This window comes from Canis lupus, chromosome 1 (genome assembly GCF_003254725.2).
Source record: "Canis lupus dingo isolate Sandy chromosome 1, ASM325472v2, whole genome shotgun sequence".
NCBI classification, from domain to species: Eukaryota; Metazoa; Chordata; class Mammalia; order Carnivora; family Canidae; genus Canis; species Canis lupus.
This window is the reverse complement of record NC_064243.1, coordinates 54,564,157-54,580,488: the sequence shown is the minus strand read 5'-3', so window position 1 is coordinate 54,580,488 and position 16,332 is coordinate 54,564,157. Positions and strand designations below refer to the sequence as shown.

General features: G+C 50.3%; 1 protein-coding gene across 5 annotated transcripts in view; it reads left to right on the top strand.

Annotated features, from left to right (window-relative positions):
• The window catches only part of RPS6KA2 (ribosomal protein S6 kinase A2), a 345,125-nt gene that overhangs the window by 176,749 nt on the left and 152,044 nt on the right, over window positions 1-16,332 (top strand). Inside the window, exon 1 of one of the 5 annotated variants that reach the window (XM_025422730.3) lies at window positions 912-1,148. The exons of the other annotated variants lie outside the window; for them this stretch is intronic. Within the exon in view, the coding sequence (XP_025278515.1) occupies window positions 1,050-1,148 (99 nt within the window). The 5' untranslated portion in view covers window positions 912-1,049. Of the gene's footprint in view, window positions 1-911; window positions 1,149-16,332 lie in introns of those variants that run through there. 5 annotated transcript variants of the gene reach the window in all.

The following is a 16,332-nucleotide window of genomic DNA, read 5'->3' as shown; positions in this document are numbered from 1 at the left end:
CGGTGGGACGGTGGCGGGACTGGTGGTAGGGGCGGGGGCCGGGCCAGGGGCGGGGCGGGGTCCTCTCTGGGCGGGAGGAGGAGAGGGAGGAGGAGGAGGAGAAGGAGGGAGCATCTGGGTTGTGGGGCTGCTGATTGGTCGCGGGGGCGGGGCGGGGCGGGTCTGGTCCTCGCGGGGAGGTGCAGCAGCAGCACCAGCAGGAGGAGGAGGAGGAGGAGGGGGGGGGGGAGCCTCTGATTGGCGGCAGTGGCTGTAGGTGGGACAGGGAGGGGCGGGGCGGGGCTGAGCGGGCCGAGCGGGTCCTCGCGGGGCGGCCGCAGCAGCAGCAGCAGCAGCAGCAGCATCGGCATCAGCAGGAGGAGGAGGAGGGGGAGGAGGAGGAGGGAGCTTCTGATTGGCGGCCGCGGCTGTGGGCGGGGCGGGGCGGGGCGGGGCTGCCTGGGGCCGGTCCTAGCGGGGCGGCGGCCGCAGCAGCAGCAGCAGCAGGAGGAGAAGGAGGAGTGGGGGGAGAGGAGGAGGAGGAGGAGGAGGAGGAGGAGGAGGAGGAGGAGGAGGAGGAGGAGGAGGGAGCATCTGGGGCGGCGGGCACTGATTGGTGCTACTGGCTGGAGGCGGGGCGGGGCTGCCCGGGGCTGGTCCTCGCCGCCCGGCAGCGGCCGCAGCAGCAGCAAGAGAAGGAGAAGGAGGAGGAGAAGGAGGAGGGCGAGGAGGGGAGGGAGAAGGAGGAGGGAGAGGAGGAGGGAGCATCTGGGCGGCGGGCACTGATTGGCGGTAGTGGCGGGGGGCGGGGCCGTCTGGGGCTGGTCCTCCGGGCTGCGGGAGGAGGAGGAGGGGGAGGAGGAGGAGGGAGGAGGGAGCGCCGGAGCCCGGGCCGCGGCGGCCGGCTTGGCCTGCCCTTTGTGCCCGCAGCCCGCGCCCCGCGCCGATGGCCGCCGCGCAAGGCTCCCCGGCGGCGCGCACCCGCCCGCAGACCTGACCCCGCGCGCCTGGGATGCGCCGGGAATGCGCGTCCTCCGGGCCTGCGGCTCCTCCCGGCTGGGCGCGGGGCGATGGACCTGAGCATGAGGAAGTTCACCGTGCGCAGGTTCTTCTCCGTGTACCTGCGCAAGAAGTCGCGCTCCAAGAGCTCCAGTCTAAGTCGACTCGAGGTAAATGCCGTCGCCTCTGTGCGCGCGGGTCCCCGGGTGCCCGCCGCGCCCGGAGGATGCTGTGGGTCTCAGCGCCTCCCGAGCCCTTCCTATTGTCACACGCACGGTACCCAGAGACCCAGGTCAGGGAGTTAAAGTTCTCGCAGAGCCGGTCCGGTTCTTCTAAAACAGAACGCTATTGCTGGGACTTAGCACTAACTGGACCCGTCCTCCGGTTCTCGTCGGGGACCAAACTCTGCCCCTATGGAATTTCTAACTAATTTGTTCCTGGGTCGGCGCAGGATGCGGAGCGGTCACCGTGCCCACATAGGTGCTCGGGGGAGGGAGGGCGTCTGGGTCCGCGCAGCCCGACCGCCGCCCCGTGGGGCAGCTCCGAAGTGCCCAGGACAGGACCTCCGCGGGCTCCGCCGGGCCGTGGGTTGGGAGGGGATTGGGCTTATCTTACGGTGGCGCGCGGCCGGATCGTGCAGATGCTGGTGTATTTGAAATCCGTGGAGCATTGACTAAAACACACACCCACACACACACGTTAGAAGGTAACAACCCAGTGTAGTCGGGCCATCTGAATCGGTGCTCACAGCCAGGTGCCTGCCGTAATAACCCTGCAGCCCCGGACTTCATAGAGATGCACTCTGAAACCCAGAGGACCCTGAGAATTATGTCCTTTCCCTTGTCCCTCATCTTGTCATCTTTGGGTTTCCAAAGTCATCTCTGGACAGTTCTCTGGTGTGGTTGTTTTATTATTATTATTATTATTATTATTATTATTATTATTTCAACAATGAGATCTTGTCCTCTTCATCCTGGTGTCCCAATTACATTGCTGAATCTATAGATGACCAAAGGATGGAACGTGTTTAAGTAAAGAGAGAGACATTGTGATGTTGGGGGGAGGGGCTGGCCCCTCAACCTGGCTTTTCCCCTTGACATTGCCCTGGGCTTTGCCACCACCGCTGGCACCTATCTGGGTTTTGACTTGTTTCTAAGGCAGTCCGATCAATTGGAACAATGTCACATTTTTCATCTTGCTTTTCTTTGTCCCGGCTGCCATGATACTCGATACAGGCATGGATTAGCAGATCTTTAAGCAAAGCTCAGGAACAGACATGAATGCAACAGGAATTACTTGTATAAAAAGTTTCTGTTGTGGTTATCACTAAGAGTTGGAGTCAGATAGGATCTTTGTAGCTGGTTTCTGAGCGTAAATCATATTTTTCAAACCAATACAATTGTTAATCAAATAAGGGAGGAGGGCTTGCCTCAAACCTCACATTGACAGAAATGAAACACGAGTTCAGTGAGATAAATCATTTTCCTGGATCTCAGGCACTTTTTAAAAAGCTGAAGTTGGTAAGAACAGAAACTCAGAACAGTATTTACCTTTATGCCCAGTAAGTTTTTATTCATTAAAATGCCAAGTTTATCATACAGCTCCTTGTCTCCTTTCATTTGTTGTCCTTGCCAAGGGGAGGCACACGGCTGAGCAAACTCCCGGTGCTGTTCAGGAAGACCGGCAGTAGTATCTACCCGGGTGGAATGGGTCGAGGGTCAGGAATCCAATATGCATGATATACTCACCTTCGGTGTTACGGTTCTGCAGGGAGAACCGGGTTTGGGAAGTGCCTCAGAAAAGAACATGATGGGAAACCGAGAAGGGACTAGAAATGGGGTTCCTTCAGTGTGAAAATAAAATGTCAAAAGACCATAAATACACCATCGGGTATGCAGAAGGTCAGCTGACTAGAGAGGAATGTGATCTATCAGCAAATAATCAATGAGCAGTTCGTATAACCTGGATGCCGGGTGCCGGATGGAAGTACTGATAACAATGGTCAGCTTGGATACAATGCTCTGGTCTCTACAAATGCATTCACCTGTCTCTTGTGAAAATTCAGGAAGGCATGTTTTACTGTCTTCCATTCTACAGCTGGAGGGGACCCCCCGCCCCCTGCCCAATAGAGGATTTTGCTGAAAGCTTATTAACAAATTCATTCTGCAATTGCTTTTTTTAAAAAACCTGCTATGTGTTGAGCCCTTTCCTTAGCACTGTAGATCCCCAAACCACAAGTCCTAGAAGTCCTGGCTGGCCTCATGGTACCTCCACCTAGTGGGGGATCTAGTAAGCGACTGACCTGTGTGTGCTTCACTCCAGCAAGCTCCATACTTCTCTCCAGCTGCCTCTCCATCTTTTTTCAGAGAAACCTGTTTATTCGCTTGCATACCCACAGCAGATTGTAGGCCAAGAAGCACTCATAAAAAAAATATAAAATTTTGGAGGGGAGGTCTGTCAATAGTTTGAGGTTGAGTAACGACATATAAAGTGCTTGGTGTGGATGTATATTTCCTCTGGACTGATGAAAAAGATTACTCATTTTGTAAAAAAAAAAAAAAAGTAAACATTTTTTTCATTGTTTCTGTGTAATTTCTTTTATAAAATATACACAGAGGCTGCAAATTTTTGTTTTTTGTTTTTTTTTTGTTTGTTTTGTTTTTTGAATTCAGAATCTAGTGACATAAACAGGAAAGTGACAGTAATTGCTTTAAGTTTAAAACACTATTATCATTATTAAAATGGCCTTTAAGGAGAGACTTAACGTAGTGTTTTCATATTTGCTTTTAAATTGGACTTTAGGTTTTTTTTGGTTTTTTTTGTTTTTTGGACTTGACTTTAATCTAGAATCCAACATTTATAAACCCTAACCGACAAAGAAGCCAGAATACTGAATCAGATTTGGGAACAGTTTATGAATTACAGCTTAAATACTTTCATAGTGCCTCAGCATTGCACCAACCGAGGTGGCCAGATGACCGACTCTGGAGAGAATCATTTTTAGAGTTTCTACAGGGAAATTGGGTATGTTTCCTAGACTTCTCTGTGCACGTCCGAGGAAGATACCAAGTTTCACCATCTGACCTTCCCCGGGTTTCAGGGCATTGACAACACTGCCTGAGAGCCTCAGCAGGATCTGCATGGGAGGTACACCAGTTCCTGATTCAGCAGTCCATTTTGTAGATGAGGAAACGGAGCCTAGGGAAGCCAAAGGACTTGCTTATCCTCCTGCACCTAGAATGTTTTAAAGGAAGGTCTTGCTGTAAGAGCGTTGTACTGTCTATTATTGGTTTTAGCCATTCTGGGGGTGAAGTTACTGGAGTGCCGCATGTATTAGATGGAACTTGAAAGAAAGCTATTGGGATTAGTAAAACGAAATTGTTCCCAGGGGTGTTTTGGAACATGTTCCATAACCTCAAATTATTCTAGAGGACCTTTTTTGGGAGTTGGCAAGTTCCAGGTGAATCTGTGCTTTGTGTCGCGTTCACCTGAATTGGATTCCTTTCATGGCAGGTGGCTGCTCCTTAACCCCTGTGCACCCCATTTCCCTCCAGTGTGAGTTGGGGTAGTACTTCCTGCCTAGGGTGAAAGTGATGCATGTGAGCTGTCGTGTGGAAAGAACGTGGAGTCTGGACAGTGGCACTGCTAGTCAATAATTGTTAGCTATCGATTCTGATAAAAATCTTCCAGGCTTATTGATGTTTTCCATACTGTTCAGTGCCTTCTGTGCTGTGTGAACCTGGGATCGCCTCTGTGGGGTGCTGTCTTCATAAATCTCAGCCTGGTAATTAATAGTTTAGATGACCTCGCTGTGTACTTAGGGGCAGAAAAGGCCAGAGATCACTTCTCCCAGGCTTCCTTCCAAGCTGTCATTCACTAGGATTGGCCCCATTTGCTAAGATGGAGTTCCTGTCCTCTGACTGGGATGGCGATATTCCACTTCCTTATCCTACAAATCGCTCTGTGAGTCAGCCCTACCCATCCATGAATGCATTACTAAAGCAGGTCCCAAAGCCATGGCATCATGCGCTAAGGTGGCTTCTCGAGTCAGGAAATGCCCCAGCACCAGCATCCCAAGTTAGGGAGCTTTGGGAAGTCATCCTCCCTGGCTCAGCCTTCAGTTCCCCAGGAGAGACTCCAGAGGTGTGCCGTCCAAGCTCCCAAGCCTGGCTTGGTTGGGAGGGGTTGGCTTAGAAGGGCTTGGCATGGGAGGGTGGGGGAGGGGAGGAAATAGTTATTAAGTTAATAAAAATTGTTATTATTTACTCAGTACAATTTATCTACCAGTTTGTTAAAGGTACCAATGCTCAGAGACTGTTGGTTTCAGGAACAGTTGTTTTGTTTGGAGTCACCAAAGCCAGGGAGTTGGTTCTCTTTGATTATGTATCATTTTTGACATTTTTACTGAAAGAAAATTGAGGGTGAGTGAGAAGGACAAAAAGCAAAGCCCTTTAGCTGGGATATGGTTCGTGGTAAGCTGTTGAGGGGAAGAATTTCACTTATTTATGTATTTGCTCAATTGTTTGCATGAAGAATTTTTAGTGTAGACCATGTACACTCTGCTAAGCAGCTGGTAGGTAGGATGCGATCTTTATGTGGTCTCTGCCCTCGGTGAGCTTAACATCTAGTGAGAGAGGCAGACCTGGGAATGGAAGCCTACTGTGTGAAATTTCTGGCATCCTTGGTTTAAACAATCTAATTATATCGATTGTCAGTTTCTATTTCCTGGGCAGCCCGGGTGGCTCAGTGGTTTAGTGCCACCTTCGGCCCAGGGCGCGATCCTGGAGACCTAGGATCGAGTCCCACGTTGGGCTCCCTGCATGGAGCCTGCTTCTCCCTCTGCCTGTGTCTCTGCCTCTCTCTCTCTCTCTGTGTCTCGTAAATAAATACAAAATCTTAAAAAAAAATTTCTATTTCCCATGGTCGCAGGTAACCAAATGTTGTCTGTGTGTGCATTTGAATATATTTTAATTGCTTACCCCTTTTAAAGGGAAGCATGACTAGGGCCTGATGCTGGAGACCCGGGATCAAGTCCCATGTTGGGCTCTCTGCATGGAGCCTGCTTCTCCCTCTGCCTGTGTCTCTGCCTCTCTCTCTCTCTCTCTCCCTCTCTGTGTCTCTCATGAATAAATAAATAAAATCTTTAAAAAAATAAAAAAATAAAGGGAAGCATGATGTCCTAATAAAGTAACTGCTAAGGGACTCGTAGCAAACAATGTGAGTGATGTTGGGTCTGGTCACGGAGAAAAAGAAAGCTTCCTGGAAAGTTAAACATTAAAGCTTATTCTTGGTGCTTGATAGGTAAGCTCTTCTTCTAAATCTTGGGTGGTTTCCCGGAAAACCATTTCTAATTAAAATAATTTTCAGGTACTTTCAGCAAATGCACCCAAAAATTCTATGGTGAGCCTGATGTTTATGGGGCTTTCAGAGAACAAGAACAATAAAAATCAGAGAAGACCACAAGAAAGAGTCCGTATTAATAAGTATTTAATTTGCTTACTGTTTTGCTTATGCATGTTTATTCTATTTTGAACACATTAAAATTCATTCCTTTGTGGTCACTTTTTGCAATACGCCTTATGTCTGCAATTTCATTACAGACTTGCTCTGCTTACTTCGAAGAAAGCTCCCCAAAATATTGTTGCTTGTTCAAAAACATGTGAAAAGACAACCAAAAATTTTGAGATTTCCCCCATCTGTCTTTTTCACCTCCTCTATGCCTTCTTTCCATGGAGCCTCCGTGCCGACTGTCTTCCAGCACACACCCTGATATGGCAGAGACAATTTCAGTATGTTTTTCATGCTTTCAGAAGCACAGGAAAGAGATGAAAGTGCACTGAGCACACATCACCTGATTTATCACCCAGGGTTTCACTCTGCTTCTTGTATGCTGGGTGGACAGTTTCTTGGATGTGGCCAGTTAGTCAGTAGGTATGAGAGGTCTGAACGCTCCAAGGCAGGGAGGGAGGTGGAGAGAGAGACTCTGGGGCTTGAGCGGAAAGTCATGTGAACCAGTGTGGTGTGGGTTATTCAGTATCTCCGGGTGCTCCAGTGGAAAGGGCTCCTCTGAAATGTGGGGAAGCTGAGGCTAGATCTGTTTTGTATGGAGTTGGCAACCAGTAGTTCAGCCAGAAATAACCTTCCTCTTTGGCCCAAAGGTTCTATGATTTTCAAGTAAGTACAGATGGGCTGGCACTGAAGGCTTCCTCTAGGATGCTCTGCATTTATTTCTGGTGACGCTGGGTTATGTTGTGTTGTATTTTTCCTCCAGCACTATATGTTTGCTGATATATTTTCACTGGTAAAAGCTATTAAATTAAACTCAAGTAGGAATTATCAACAAATAGTCTGTTAAGCTGCAGTGCGATTTAATCAAGCAAATGGATGAGGCACAAATATATTCAGTATAAAATACGGCTCATCACGTCTGGTTTGCAGCTGTGTCAGAAGCCCTGCTAGGAGCTAGCGAGGAGACGTGGTGGTGGTGGTGCAGCTAGCCACGAGGCACCTGGGCCTGGCGCTCTGGATGGCGAGTGACTGTGCAGTGACCGCAAACCTGTGACTTCTCACCGAGCAGGCGAGAGTCTGCGCTTGAAACCACCAGAGATGTGCCATGACAAAGACTCTCCTCCACCAAACTGTAGTCAGGCTCCTCTGGGTCCCCTTTGCAACGAGGCTCCGACCTTGGGCTCCTGTGTCGTCCTTGTCGGGCCTGCAGTGCCCAGTGTTAGCAAGAATCCCACTGAGCCAATTTGGAGAGGAACCCCCTATCCCCAGATATCTGACCGAATTCCTTATCCCCACCACTCCACAGGTGATGTCTGGTCACCCCCTGCCTTCAGCAAGAATCCTACGAGGTCAGTTTAGAAAGGCTCACCCTGTCCTCGTGGATGCCCCAGCTCTACTCCCTGCCCATAAATCCCCACCCTTCCTTCCTATATCTAAGTCGAGCTCAATCTCTCTCCCTGACTTCAAGGTCCCATTGCAGTGCTCCAGTGAGTAAAATCTTCCTCACTGTCTTTAGCAAGTGTCGGAATAATCTTTCTTGGCCAGGACTCGTTATTATGGTAATTTGTGTATGTATTTTGAGATCCATGAAGGGGTGTTCTAGGAACACCAATGGTTGAGAACCCTACTTGATTCCCCAGAAAATCCACAGTGGCCACTCTTCCACGAGCTCTGGCTTGCAAAGGTCCTTGAAATCCCCAGGCAGTGTTCTTGTCCCTCCACACCCTGCCCTGAGCCCCCTGCTTGCCGCTGGATACACACCGACCTTGCTGGCCGCCCCTTCTCCTGACCCCCTGGCGCCTCCCTCATCGCTGCCCTCAGCCTTGCCAGGAGCCTCATCCTTTCCAGGTCCTACTACCTCAGCTACAAAATGGGGAGAACAAGATACTAATGCCATGCTCCAGTTGTTTAGTGCTGGAAAAGTGAAATAGGCCCATCAGAGGAGGGTTTGCACTTGGCATTCTGTGATGTGACGCAAAGCTGGCTTCGGTCGGACCCTATCTGCAAAGAGTTTTCACTGCATTATGGAAACACGAAGGTTCTCTCCGGTTTCCTCAGCCTTTCTTGCCCTTCCGAGTACACATCTGCTTTAGGTTAGTATTATCACCACAAAGCAGCTTTTCCAAAGTTGTAGCTCCGTTAAGGTTACCAGGAGTGATGGTTTGATCTATACGCTGTCATTTTAAATATAAGTCGTGGAGTAGCAGCTCTTGTAAAAAAGAGAAGCGGGTTCCCGCTGTTCTGGGGCCAGCCCTCCAGCCTGTGGACTGACCCACAGTGGCCGGGACTGGGCGTGTTAGAAGAGGGGGTGAGGGGCCGGTAGATGCTCTCTGGCTTCTTACAGAAAAGAATTGTTCCTTTCTTTTCACTGCTCTGTTCGCTCACATGAAATGAGCAAGACCCAAAAAACCGAATCCGAGATTGAGTCTTAGACTATTGGCCATTGTGTTTTCTTCTGTTGCTAGAGGACAGAGGGCTCTGAATAAGATGGGCAGGCTAAGAGAAATAGGCTTCACGCCCCTGGAGTGATTCGTGTGCTGGATTTTCAGGCCTGGGATTTTCAGATGGACATCAGCCAGCACGCGAGCCTGGGACCTGCTTTGACGCGTCTCTGAAGTTACCATGAGCTGTGACACTCTGCATTGAGACATCCTGGCCACAGCGTCCCGCCCAAGGCCCACGGGCTTGCAGCTTTTATTCATTAAACTGTGCAGCTGATTTTATAAGGGGAAGGAGTGGAGGGATTTTACTTTGAAAGACTCTATTTTGGAACAGCTATGGTGGAAATGCTCCAGTGACTACTTAAGAGGTTGCTCATTGGGGTCCCCATGTTAACTCTTATGGCCCAAGATGATCACTAACTTTCTGGAGCTAAGGTTAGACATTATAGTAACTTCCAAATGTGTTTTCACATCTGACATACAGTGTGGACAGTTCCTTTCTAAAGATGAACATAGAAGAAAGCACCTGACTCAGGAACGAGAGTAAAACGCAAGAGGAGGCCAGAAGATACTGTAGAGCGTCTGTGTGTGGGAAGGTGTCAGGGAGGCTGGAAGGACCCCAGCAAGGCCAGAAGGCGGTGCCTGTGGGACCCCCCCCCATCCGCACAGCCGCCCACTGGTGAACCACCAAGGTGTGTCACCGCCACACCCTACAGGGCGAATGCACAGAGGTGCCACTGGAGACATTCCTGTCCTAGGACTTGCTAAATAAAGTTGACTCTGTGGTTGACTTTGAAGATAAAGCAGAGGAAAGAAAACCAGATGAACGAAGCAGAAATGAGCCTTTATTTTTAGAACACTTTCGCCTTCTCGTGTTGCGCTTAGATTGTAATTACCTGAGGAAACAGGGCAGGTGTGCTGCTGGAATACAGTGGCGATGAGAGCTGAGTGCCTCCACCACAGAGAACCCCAAGAAACAGCAGGAGATCGGGCATGACGTTTGTATTTCCAGATCTTATGTTTCTAGATCTTGCATGAATTTTGATGTGTGACTTAATCGAAACTTTGTAGGATCCACTCCAACAGTGAAGTGAATAAAAACGTTTGACCTGATAGGTTATGCTGAAACTAATGTGTAAATGTATATGCTCAAGGTGCCCTGCAATGGCTGTAAATACGCAGAATGTCTTACATTTTTATCAGTACATATTCCTTTTTTCTCTGACAGCCTGTGTTGAGGCTCCTGACAATAGGATTCCCATAGTTGACATAAGAACAGAAGAGTGACTTGTTAGAATGAACTGTTGTCATTTTGCCCATGCACAAGGGAGGGAGGGGGGTACAAATGGGAGATGCCACCTCGACCCCAATGGGACTCCTCCTTACTATAGGTGATGGGCACGGCTGGATGGTGGTGGGTTGTGGCATAGCACCTGGGCTTCCTGCTGCTTTCTCCATGTCCTACCCACAGAGCAAGGGGAACATAGTGCCCTGGGCCATTTGCGAGTGGGGCCTTCTAATGTCTCTTCTAGGGCTGCACCCAGTCCAACCCATCTGCAGACCATCCCTCAGCCTCTTGTGTTGTCCCCTTCCCTGACTGGCTGTCACCTGGCCCCATGTTTATCCACTTAGCCCCTCCCCAACACCCAGCCTCCCCTTTGGGTCAGAGCTCATCCCTGGGGGTGTGAGCACAGGGCCACCTCTTCGCCACCCCCCCCAACCCCAAGGACTCTGGTCTGGAGCACTTGGATTTGGTGCAGAGAGATAGTCACTGCTGTGCAATCTAGGATGGAGTAGAGCATGCTGCCTAGAGTCCCTGCCTAGAGGGTGGTTTGTGTTCAAAATCACACCTAGAGTGGAGGCACGTGTTGAATACAGAAGTAGTTTCTCCCTTGTGGTGTGGGCTCCATCACCCACTTCTGTGATGTCCTGGGGTTTTTGTTTAAAGATTTACTTATTTATTTGAGAAAGAAAGAGACAGAGAGAACACAGGCAGAGGGGAGGGGCAGAGGGAGAGGGAGAAGCAGACTCCCCACTGAGCAGGGAGCCTGATGCAGGACTCCATCCCAGGAGCCTGCAATCATGACCTGGGCCAAAGGCAGACACTTCATCTACTGAGCCACCCAGGCCGCCCATGTGATGTTCTGGGTATTTATATTTATTTATTTATTTATTTAGTTAGTTAGTTAGTTAGTTAGTTAGTTAGTTAGTTCTAGGTTTTTATAAAATCCCCCAAATTACATATCATCCTGCTGGGTCAGGCCTGGGTCAAGGGAGCTCCCCCAGTTGTTGGGGAAGAGCACACCTGTCCTTCCTGATGTTGTCATCGTGTGGGTGGACTCCTTGTGCTGGCTCAGTGGTTGTTGCCTGTGTGAACTTATAGAAAACCTTTCTGAGCCACCCTGCAGCTGATCTGGAACCCATTAGGCTCCACTCTCGTGACTCTGTGTCCATGGACAGCATGAGCAGCCCTCAGGACTCTTGTCCTGCTGTGTCCTATATGGACGCTGTCTGTGTAGGACATGGCTTCTGGCTGCATATGTGTGAGGTCCTTGGAGGCCTTAGGTATTAACTGAATATTCACCGTGCCTAGAAGTTCTCTCTAGGGCTTGTGTTTAGGGAGTTAAAGTGTAGGAAAAAATGGTCATAATACTGATGGTGGTGGGGAGATGAAACCACTGTGTCCATGCAACAACTACAAGATCATCATAAAACCACACATCAGCTTGACATGGTCCCGGCACTGGACAGTGCACAACTGTAAGGCTACTGTTTGTCAGCCACGCTTTTCCATGGAAGCGGCATCTAATCTATACCCACAATGTAGCTGCTAATCCTGTCATCTTGCAATAAATACTGTGAAAAAAAAAATCATTGGGACGCCTGGGTGGCTCCTTAGGTTAAGCATCTGCCTTTGGCTTGGGTTGTGATCCTGGGGTCCTGGAATCGAGTCCCGCATCGGGCTCCCTGCAGGGAGCCTGCTTCTCCCTCCGCCTGTGTCTCTGCCTCTCTCTGTGTCTCTCGTGAATGAATAAACTCTTTTCAAAAAAAAAAAAAAACAATCATTTTTATCACTTAAGATTTTTTTAAAGCTGTAAAATATCTTAAAAGGTTGAGAAATGATGATCAACCTTTTAAGATCTCAGAAATTTTGAAATCTATCAACACCAGCAATTTTTTTAAGCTGAGAAAACATAAGGATTTTTTACTCTAAAAGCTTGTGTTTATGGAAAAACAGATTGAATTCCAGGAAGACGGCTTTTGTGACATCTCTGAGGGCAGCTTCTCACCAAATGTAAAAGCTCTCCAACTCCTAAAGCTGGTGTTTTGGTGACAGACAATGTCACTTTAAAGCTCCGGTGCCCGTGCTGCCTTCCCGGCAGGTGCGTGGAGCGGGTCCTGCCCAGGGCTCCCTCTGGGCCCGCGACCTCCGGGACCCCGCCTCCAGACAGCCCCCATGCCACCCCGTGCTTCCCCCCTCACTGCTCCAGTTCAGCCCTCCCTGGCCGGGAACGATTTATGTCCTTCCTTCGTGGTTGAGGCGGGAAGGTGGCGGCTTCCCTGACGTTGCAGATGGGCCGCGGTTCATTCTGACATGACGGAGTCTCATCGGGGCCTGCATCCAAGACCTGCCTTAGTTGAAAGCAAAAAGCCATCGTATCTGATTTCTTCAAAAGTCTTATAAAGCTTTTCTTACTCTCCATCCATCCCAAACCGCTCCCTCCTTGTTTTCCCCCTTCCCTGCACCAACGCCCTCATGTGGCGCATGACCCGTGAGCCATGCCCTAAGAAGCACCCGTGGGTGTGGAAAGGTGACGTCCCTTGCAGTGTGCCATAGAAAGGCCCCGCTGGCTTGCCACCCAGGGGACTCCACACGCTTGCTTTCTGGTTAGGACACTCGGCCGAGGTCCCTTTAGTTATGAGAGCTGAAATGCTGCCGTCAGCAGGTGATGAGCATGGCCGTGTGTCCTTCTGGGGCTCCAGTGGCAGGAGACACAGCAAGAAGAGGAGGGGCCCAGGCTGCAGAACTTACTCTGGTTTGGGGCTGCCAGTTGAGTCCCCCACCAGCCCGGGGAATGTCAGGGGGTGTATTGGGGTAGGCCATGCATCCTCGGCCACGTGGAAGACTAAATCATGGCAGCAGAAGAGCTCCCCGTGTGTCCTAACCCCATATCCCTGTGCATATGACAGTATTTGGCAAAGGCACTTTGCAGATTGGATCAAATGAAGGATCTTGAAATGGACAGTCCTGGATGATCCAAGTGAACCCCACTGACATCACCTTTCCTTACAAGAAGGTAGGAGGAGACTGAAAGGAGGGAGCGGGGGACATGATGAGGGAGGAAAACCAACCAGGAGTTGGAAAATAAAGACTCACTGTCTCAGAAATTCTAGGAGGACCCGGCACTGTCCACACTATGAACACCAATTTCAGACTTTTGGCCTCCAGAACTGTCAGACAAGTGTATGTTTTTACCAGCTACTGAGTTTGTGATTTGTCACAGCAGCAGAAGGTCTGGCACAGAGGATCACTTGGTTTTGAGTTAGACCCCCCAGTCGTGGAAGAGGCACCGCAAGGGGAGGGGCTGACCTCTGGCCTCCAGGGGGACAGCATGTCAGGAAATGAGGCCAGGCCTCAGCTCAGAGCCTGAGCACCTGCATGGATTCTTGGGGCCTGGCGGGGTCAGTTCAGTGTGTCTGAGGGTCCCCCTTGCTGCAAGGCTGGAGACCGAGGACCCACCACTGGCGGTGGCCATGGCTTTCTCAGAGGTTATGGGGTACCCGGGGAGCTCAGCCCAACCAACACTCATGCAGTGAAGATCTGTGGAGCACTCATGCGAGGGGTGAAGCCTGTGCTCGTGGAGCTGGTGTTCTCATGGGGAAGAGAAAAAAAAAGCCAGATTGAGGTAGAAAAACGTACCAGTAGTGACAGTGTGGAGAGAAAAGCCAGAAGGAGGGAACGGGAAGCCAGGGGGATGGGGGAGAGCAAGCTCTTTTAGGGTGGCCCAGGAAAACATCTTGGGGTCCTTTTATCTGGGGAACCAAGCAGGGGCACAGCTCTGGGTGTTCCTCAGGGCGAGGCAGGTGCATGGGTGCCCAGGGGGCAGCTGCAGGCCGTCCCACCCAGAGCAGAAGGACCAGAGCCCAGGAGAGGCCCTGCAGCTTGGAGAGGTCAGATCTCAGCCCAAAGGCAGCAACACCCCAGGAGCGCTCCTTCCAGGGAGTGACCGGGCCATATCTGCCTGGAAAGCCCTCCCTAATGGGGTGCGGGAAGTGGACCACAGGATGGCAGGGTGGCTTGTCCAGACCCAGACATAACTGAGAGGGGAGCCATGGACAGCCCCCAGGCCAAGGGTGAGCTACCCCGTGGAGGTGGTGCTGAGCCCGGGTGGGGAGATCACAGGTGTGCAGCTGAGCCTTACCTGCGGCAGCACTGGCTCTGCCACCTGCCAGCTTACCATGCACCATGTCGGAGGCATTAGCGAAAGATTGCACTTCAAGTGACAGGCATGTGTCAGGACTGCAATTTTTCCTGATTACTAGATCACACTTCCCCTCCAGCTTTGGAGGTCTGGACCCATGCTTTTCATTATGGACTTGAAATTCAATAAAAGATCTTAAAAATCTGATGGGAATGGACACCTCCCTTTCCCCAGGCTAAGCCTTCTCTGTGTGTTCTTTTTTTTTTTTTATCATTTTTTAAATTTTTATTTATTTATTTTAGAGAGAGAGATTGAGCACAAGCAGGGGAAGGGACAGAGGGAGAGAATCTGAAGTAGACTCCCCACTGATCATGGAGCCTGAAATGGGGCTCGATCTCACGATCCTGAGTACATGACCTGAGCCAAAATCAAGAGTCAGATGCTTAACCAACTGAGCCACCTGGGCACCCTTTTCTGATAACACCAAACAACTACTTATTTTAAAAAAGAAATAATCAAGGAATGGCCATGGAGGAGAGAGAAGGACACGGAACAAAGAGAAGGGATGATGGAGGGAAAGATGGGAATAGGAGCAGGTGGGCAACATATGGATAAGGATGCATGAAAGGAAGACAAGAGACTGATGGAGAAGATTTGGTAGCAGCTGCTTAGGAAAGACCATCAAAATGTGGGAAGAAGTTGACACCCAAACTGTAAAGCCCTGCTGCCCTCTCTCCCTGAGCGTGAATGCGGTGCAGCAGGCGGGAATGGATGGAGAGTTCCCCATGGGTGCCACAGAGGCGTCTCTATCCTATGTTAGAGACACAGGACTGCTCACAGCCGAGAGGAGAGGACGGCGGCAGGAGCAGGGGCTCGGCACAGAGCTCCTCATGGCTGGGCCCTCGCCCTGGTTCGTAGCTGAGACACGGAGCAGACGTACACGATGTGAGCCTGCAGTGGACTCAGCGTGTCTGCAGGTATCTTCTGCTTTTCTATGGCATGAACTCTTCCTCGTATCTACGCCGCACTCATAGCAAGGAGGGTCTGCAGATGGTGGAGGTGCCAGGAATACTGGAGTCACTATTTGGTTGCTTACACTTGGCAGACATGGGTTGGAGACGTGCTGAGCCATGAGCTCCAACAGGACCCAGGAGTTACCCCCAGAACCTTTTAAGTGGGGACAACCCAGTTCCCTCTTGCTGCCCTGGACTTACCCCAAGACTGGTGGGCAGAGCTCTGACATGGAGGGATGGCAACACCAAAGAAACATCACAGGGGGAAAAAAAAACAAGCAACCAAAACGGGACTTGGAGAGGGACTTTGGTGAGAACGTCACATCTTAGTTAATTGGCAGTGTTTCTTCTGAAGTTACAGAACGCAGCAGGCAGAGAAAGCCAAGGACAGTCGTGTGTTTAGGTGACCCCAGGAAGGTCCACTCCAGAGCCTTCCCCTCACACCCAGTGGGCATCCCCAACCCCTTCCGGGGCCAGAAGAGTCTTCGACACTATTTAAAGCTTCGTGGAAATGTAAGAAGGTATTGTCACCTACAGCACAGTGGAAAAGAGTTGTAGGAGCCCAAGGAGGGCTTGGAGTTTGTACAGTGTCAGCGATGAAAGATTCCAGAACGGCAGCTTGCAAGATCTTGGTGTCCTTCCCTTCGTCTACATAACCAGAGTACTCTGCGAATGTCACTCTTGCACGGTATAGTGTCATCGCTGGCAGCTCTTCATTGCGTCTGTAAAAGTGTGGTTTATCTGTGACTACTGTCCGAGTGCCTTTCATGTTTCCAGACGCACGTCTGTCACTGACATAGTGGCAGATCCGGCACACTCCCAGAACTCCTCCGTCTGGGAGGAAAAAAGAAGCGGCAAAGCCAGGATTAAAATGACTATGATTCCAGTCAACTGGTCCTTCATGCATCTTCTAGTTCCTACTGTGAAGGAGTAGAGTCATTTGAACATTGAGTAACATGAGTTTTCTTT